The following is a 7,558-nucleotide window of genomic DNA, read 5'->3' on the forward strand; positions in this document are numbered from 1 at the left end:
CTACTATTAGACTTTCAAGTTAAGAAACATTTTAGGAACATCCTTTAAAGGGAACCCGAGGTGAGAATGATATGGAGGCTGACATGCTTATTTCCTTTTAAACTATGCACATTACCTGGCTGTCCTGCTGATCCTCTGCCTCTAATACTTTAAGTCGTAGATCCAGAACAAGCATGCAGATCAGATGTTTATGACAAATCTCACAACATGAGCTTGTTTCAGGGTTGTGATTTAGACCGTACTGACCAGAAAGTAGAGATGAGCGTAATGACTTAATTACGATTTCGCGAAATTTTGCGTAATTAGTGTAATTACGATTATGGCCGTAAGTACATAATCGTAATGAAGAAGGATTTCGCGAAATTCCGCGTAAGCGTAATTTTCGCGTAATTTTCGCATTACAGTGGGTATCGCGAAATTACGTTTGCCTTGCATGCAACCGTTTGTAAGCGTAGTTACATAACGTAATTTCGCGATAGTTCATATTACTGTAAGCGTTAATTTTCGCGTCGTTTTCGCATTACGGAATGCTATTTCGCATATAAAATTCGCCATGTAGTGATATTTCGCATCAAAATTCGCCATACAGACGAAAATGCCTTTGGCGAAAATTCGCGAGCAACCCTGCTAACAAGTAATTACGAAATTTGCGAAATTACGAAGAAATGCGAAATTACGTTATGGTTTAACGCGAAATTACGTTATGGTTTAACGCGAAATTATGTTATGAACGAAACGCGAAATTACGCGTTGAAAATTACGCTTACGGTATTTTCAATTACGATTTTAATGGCAATTACGCTACCATAATTTCGCATCGTAATAGCAAATTTCGCATGCGTAATTATAGTAATGCGAAATTTCGAACATTTCGGCTCAACACTACCAGAAAGATCCGCAGGACTGTCAGGCAACTTTTATTGTTTAAAAGGAAATAAATATGGCCGCTTCCATAGGTCTCACTACCTCCTTTTAAAGAAAACTTGTAGGTTAAAAAAGGTGACCAATTTAGGAACGTACCTCAATAGACAGAAGCCTCTTGTTCCTCCAGAGCAGGTGTAGGGAAGCTATGGCTCGGGAGCCAGATGTGGCTCTTTTGATGGCTACATCTGGCTCACATACAAATCAGTCGGGGTTGATTCACTGAGCTATACTTCTCAAGCAGCGCAGCATAGTGTGATAACGCAAGTAACATTTTCAAACTGCTGTAGCATGCACTACTAACTTACTTGTGCTACCTCAAAACTAACGGCCACTCCAATTGTTCCACTCTGGATCCCGTCAGGACCAGTGACTTTGTAGGACGAGACCAATACGCTTTGGCCCAATAGGCTGCCTTTCAAGTGACAGACAGCCTATTGGGCCAATCAAAGTGCGGGGACCTCGTCCTACAAAGTGAATCAACCCCCAAGTCAGCTAGCTAATTGTACAAGCTGTTAGTCTGTATTTCTCCTGTCTGGCTCTCTGGGAAATTGCTGATGTTGCTGAAACCCAAGAGAAGCTGAAGATGTGTCTGACACTTCCACTGCCCGGAGGATCAACTGTGTACACATCACCATGGCGACAGGGACGTGAGCCCTACTGTCCCAGTTTGAAACATACTGTACGGCTCTCACGGAATTATATTTTAAAATATGTGGCGTTTATGGATCTCTCAGCCAAAAAGGTTCCTGACCCCTGCTCCAGAGGCTCCCCTTGTCTTCCTATGCTGGGCCATTCCAGTGCTGTTCCCACCACAAAACCGTCGACAAGGGCTAGTTGATGACTCGCACCTGAGCATGGAGTAGCGCGGATTCGATCAGGCTCAGCTTTTTCTGCTGAAACCTGGAAGTCCATGCTACTGCTCATGTGCAGTTCAGCCAGGCTTCGGGGGTCTCAGCGCTGAAGCAACTGACGGAGGAGGAGCGGGGAAGCCTCGGAAGGATCCAGACGCTTCCCTTGTCTGATGTAAGTATCCATTTTTCCATTTTATAATGTCACGGGTTTACTTTCATTGGGACAGACGGCCTTTGAAACATGGCAAAAGTTGTATTTCTTTATCTCCATCAAGAACATCTACCATGAATAGCGTTATACAAATTGCAGCGTCAATGGCCTCAATTCACTAAGCTTATCTCCTGTCTTTAATAATGTTTCTAGAGTTGTTACCATGGTGATAAGGCATGTAGTATTCAGGAAACATTTTACCTCAGGCATGCCTAAAGGCCTCAATTCACCAGAGAAAAGTTAGTAAGAGATAAAAGGTCGGTATTTTATCTCATGAGGTATTTTAACACTTTGTTTGCAATTCACCACTGTGAGAGGATAGAGAGAGGAGTGTTCGGTAGCAGGCGATAATGGTGCGATAATGGAGCGATATGGATGCGAAAACCGTGCGATAAACGGTCGATAGTTATGCGGTGTTAGTGATTTGCATGTGATACTTTGCCTCTCTGGATGCTGGAAGTAAAGGATTGTGGGTAGGAGGAGGAGGTTATTACCAGCATGTGACCGCAGAGGGTTACTCTCCCTGTTTTTGACCCTCTCCTTCCATTACAAATCCCTCCCTTCATTCTACATCAGTGAAGGGACCCCCGTTTCGCGGCGCGATAGCGGCGGTTTAGCAGGGGCACACATGCCCCTGCTATCTATGAGGTCTGAAGCGAGATTTATTCTGCTTACAGCTGTGAGAAAAACCAGATGTCTCCAGGTACATTCAGGGGATAAATAGATGAAAAAAATAATGAATGGCCACACCCCCTTTTTTCCCTGGTGAATTGTGATTTTGAGAAAAAATAACGACTAACTATCGCCTATTTATCGCACATTTATCACACATTTATCGCATGGATTTCTCTCTGTCGATATTTCACCCTATACTTCTAGAGAATTGCTATTTGAAGATATCACAGGAGGTAAATTACCTCCCATGAGATAAATAGGTTGGTAACCACTGGTGAATTGAGGCCAAAGTTAACTCTTCTGTCTTTAAGTTAACTCTCCAATCCTTAAAATAACTCCAGAGTTAAAGACAGGCTGTTAATTAACTGCGTGTGAAAATAACTACAGAGGAGGTAAATTAACTACAGAGGAGGTAAATTAACTACAGAGGAGGTAAGTTAAGGAATGAAGAGATAAGATAACTCTCTCGCTGTGTGGAGGTAAGTTTTCTCTTGCCTTATTATCTCCAGCATGATCTTAGTGAATTGAGGCCAATGTCTGTAAGAGATGGGCAGGTGAAAACGGTTAACTTAATTTCACAGCGAGTTTTGTTAAATTTTGTTTTGTGAACCTACAGCCAAAATTCTCAATTTTTCGCATTTGTCTTGAAGTCTATGGGGCCAATTATTGCGGTTGTGGTTGCAAAGCTCCCATATATGATGTCACAGGAAAAAAAATTCATATATAAAAACATGACGACAACAATGATTCTGAAACATTAATTCTGAAGCATTGCACTTGGTTTAAAACGCTCTTTTTTTGCAATCGATTTTCTAAAAAGTATACACTTGAAAGAAAAATTTGGGACACGTTCCCACTATCGATCCTGTCATATATTATACATTTTTGACAATAGCATGTAGGGGGCTTCATCCACTTCAAAATGACGCTGTTATGGTTTGTTTTATTGCCTACATTTTAAAATTAATTTTCTTAGAAACAATGAGGTCTTTTTGGAAAATTAAAATACATTTTGTCTGAAATCATCCCAGAATTAGCCTTAATACATTGTACATACCAAACTTTGTGTTGATATCTTGCATGAGAGTTTTGCAATTAAATTAATTAGTCCCATTGGCTCGCAAATTTGAGAAAATGGTGAAAATTTCACAGAAAATGTTGCAATCGTAAAAACAAAAAAATCGACAAAACTAGTTCGGAAAAATTCACTCACTCTTCATGTCAGTCTTTTACTTCTTCCATGTCCTGGTTTCCTCCAGAGATCTGTATACATCCTCTCCACACAAGTACTGCAGCATGGAGGGGCTCAGTGAAGGTGGCAATGAAGGTGTGGAGATGTCTGATCATGTCGTCCAATTCATAAAAAGAGAGATGCCCACCATCATAATCTAGATATATCCTGACCCTGTTTACGGAGATGTCACCAGGTAGCTGGATCTCTTTGCCATTATGGATTAGTAAGTACTGGTTTTCCCACCTGTACAGACACCAGGACATGTCATTGTCTCCTATGGCTGAATGGTTCCCTCTCCGGGCTATACTAGTGTAGCACATGCCAACTCTCCACTGGTCTGATCGGCTCACATCCACTTCCCAGTAATGCCGTCCTGAGCAGAAACTGCTAGAGCTTAACACCTGGGGAGACCACTGAAATCTTGCTGGTGTTTCTGGGTGATTCTGACTTTCATAGGTCCAGGAGGCAGTTTTTCCATCATCTGATATGAGCAGATAATTATATGCAGTGTTTTCATCCAGTAAAATGTTTGCTGCCCTTCTTATAAAGACGCCTTCATTTACCTTCAGCATTATGTCAGATAAATCTGACCGTAACACGTGTGAAATCAGGGCCAAGTCTAGGTCCCCTCCATCAAGGATCTGTTCATATGATCTATCTGTGTCTTCATTATCTCCATCATCACACAAGTCCTCTCTATCTGATTCCTGCAAGACCACCAGCGAGTCAGTCATGTGACATAGGTCCTCAATGTGCTTAATTTTCCTGGACAGCACATCTTTCTCTAATTCCAGTTCCTGGATCATTTTGGAGAGCGGAAGCACCAGACGCTCTACCTGTTTGGAGATCTCACTCAGGATCTTCTTTTCCAGGTTTTCCAGCTGTCTCCTGATGTTTGCAAACAGGACAATGACCCTTTCTTTTTCAGCATCTGCTTTTCCTTGCAGCTTTCTGTTTTGTCCTTCTTGGCTCTGAACTATTTTCTCAATCTCTCCCTTCTCTGCAATCAATTTTTGCAGAACACTTCTTAGTTTCTTCTTCCTACTTTCGGAGGCCTCATCTAGAGTTTCTATTGGGTGGTCCCGATGCTCTCCAGACAACCTGCAGGACACACAGATGGAGGAAGCATCCTCACTGCAGTAATATTTCAGTACCTCCTTATGGATGGAGCATTTCCTGTTCTCCAGGGAGCTGGTGGGTCCGATGAAGACATGTTCTGGTGCCTTGCTGTGGACTTTCAAATGATTATCACACAGAGAAGCTTCACAGTGTAAGCACGATTTAATAGCAGGTACAGGAGAATGGATGCAGTAAGTGCAGAAAATACTGGTCTGCTTCTGATCCGGCTGAGTAGACTGGATTTTTTCCACTATGTTAGACAGGGTGATGTTCCTCTGCAGAGTGGGCCGCTTCTTGAACTTCACACGACACTCAGGACAGGAATAACCTTCAGGCTCTTGCTGTGTATCCAACACACGAACAATACAGTTACGGCAGAAGTTGTGTCCACATTTAAGCATCACAGGATCTGTATAAATGTTCAGACACACTGAACAGTCCAGCTCCTTCCTCAGCTCAGCAGATGCCATCGCTAACAGCAGCAGAGGCTAATGAACGCCAGAGTTTCTGATGCTCAGGAAATAAACATGTGCTTCAGCGGGCGTCAATCAGTTGTTGTCCATCACGAGGTACTTATGAGTGTGTGTCCATCAAACCACCCTCCTTTTTACTGTCAAAACTCCTTTGACACAAACATTCCATTTACATAGTGCAAGGTTTACAGAGAGATCTTTTGTGCCTGAGCAAGCAAAAGGAATCTAAAGAATGAATAGTTTATATTGGCCAGTGGCCACCTGCTCTCTCCTGGACTAACAGAGACATGTAGAAATCTTGTATCATTCATTACTACCAGTCGACCCTTGGCGTAGCATACGCCGCATAAGGGGGTAGCGGGCAGGAAGGGGGTATTGGGTACAGCGGCGGGGAGGGGGGGTCGGACCCCCCCCCCCGCCCTCACCTGGGTCCCCCATGTGCGCTCACCCTCCAGCTTAAGCTCAGCAGCAGCAGCCGCTATTATTAAGAGGCAGCAGGTGAGGATGACTCACCTCTTCCGCGTTCCAGCGTGCGTTCCACTGTCGTCACTTCCTGCAATGCCGCCCAATGTATTTTAAGTGGACGGCATTGCAGGAAGTGACGACAGTGGAACGCACGCTGTAACGCGGAAGAGGAGAGTCATCCCCCCCCGCTGCCTCTTACTAGTAGTGGCGGCTACTGCTGAACTTAAGCTAGAGGGGGAGCGCAGATGGGGGACCCAGGTGAGGGAGGGGTGGGGTCTGACCCCCCCTCCCTGCCGCTGTGTCCCTTCCTGCCTACTACCCCCTCCAGCTTGGTGGCAAGTTTAGGACTGCCCCTGGGGGCAATGCGCTACTTAATAATAATAATAAAAATCCAAACATTTATATAGCGCTTTTTTCCTGTCGGACTCAAAGCGCTCAAGAGCTGCAGCCACTGGGACGGGCTAGGGGGCCACCCTGCAGTGTTAGGCAGTCTTGCCTTGAACTTCTTACTGAATAGGTACTGACGCTTGCCAGGATTCAAACCCTGGCTTCCCATATCAAAGGCAGTGCCCTTAACCAGTACTCTATTCAGCCACTGCTACTCTTCTTCTTGTTTGGACCGGCCCCTTCTTCTTGCTTGGACCGACCCTGGGGGCAGGGTGCTACTTCTTCTTCTTGCTTGGACCGTCCCCTTCTTCTTGCTTGGGTCGGCCCTGGGGGCAGGGCGCTACTTCTTCTTGCATGAAGGTTGAGGCACTTACTCTATTATATACAGTATATAGATACATTTTGTCTACTTTTTTTGCGGCCAGTCAACAAATAAGATTAAACACTAAATCCCCTAAATACACTAAAGAAATGTTGCTCCTAAAGGAAATCTTGTGTGGAAAAAAAAGTAGAGTTTTACTTAGCTTGGGCTTCTTCCAGCCCCTGTAGTCTTTCAGTTCCCTCGTTGTCCTCCTGGTCTGCTGCGTTGTGCCCCATTACCGAATGTGCTGCCTCATCTAGTCACGCTGCCTTGAACATGCTCCTGTGGCCGGTAGCATTCTGCACAGTTTAGAAAGCTTGCAGTTACCCATGTGCACAATGCGTCCAGCCATGGAAGAGCAATCGAGAAGGTGCGTGACTGGGCCTGCACATGTGCACTAGGGGGCACAATTGTGCAGACCAAGAAGACAGCCTGATAGATTGCCAGGGGGGCCTGAAGAAGTCCCAGGTAAGTAAATTTAAACTTTTTAACTCACTTAAAGAGACCCTGAACTGAAAAAAGTTCCCCTAGGGGGTGAAGCCTCTGGATCCTAAAAAGGCTTCCCCTTTTCTCCTCCACATCCCCATTCCAGCATTGGGACCCTCAAAAGAGAGCTTGTTGATGCTTATTGGCAGTTCATGTAGGCGCACTAACACTGTCCCACTTGGCTTTCTTCAAAAAAAGGCCGGATAAGGTCCACACTAATACAAGCACAGGCTGCCTGCGCCTCCTCAGTAGCATGGATCCGATCAGGCTCAGCTATTTTCTCCGGATCCCGAGTGAGATGGTGGTAATGCACATGTGCACAGAGGTCACACTTCGGAAGTCCCAGCAGAGGATGACAGGGGGAAGCCTTTT

The 7,558-nt window shown here is 44.7% G+C and overlaps 1 protein-coding gene across 1 annotated transcript; it reads right to left on the reverse strand.

Annotated features, from left to right (window-relative positions):
• Positions 1-3,882: 3,882 nt before the first annotated feature.
• On the reverse strand, positions 3,883-5,484 carry LOC137504577 (E3 ubiquitin-protein ligase TRIM39-like). Its single transcript, XM_068233159.1, has one exon. It carries the CDS (start codon positions 5,482-5,484, stop codon positions 3,883-3,885), a length of 1,602 nt encoding a protein of 533 aa, XP_068089260.1.
• Positions 5,485-7,558: the final 2,074 nt, after the last annotated feature.

Source organism: Hyperolius riggenbachi, chromosome 4 (genome assembly GCF_040937935.1).
Source record: "Hyperolius riggenbachi isolate aHypRig1 chromosome 4, aHypRig1.pri, whole genome shotgun sequence".
In the NCBI taxonomy this organism is placed as follows: domain Eukaryota; kingdom Metazoa; phylum Chordata; class Amphibia; order Anura; family Hyperoliidae; genus Hyperolius; species Hyperolius riggenbachi.

What these genes read in the sequence shown, in the direction of transcription:
- LOC137504577 (XM_068233159.1), bottom strand. Translation starts at nt 5,484, where the DNA reads ATGGCATCTGCTGAGCTGAGGAAGGAGCTGGACTGTTCAGTGTGTCTG.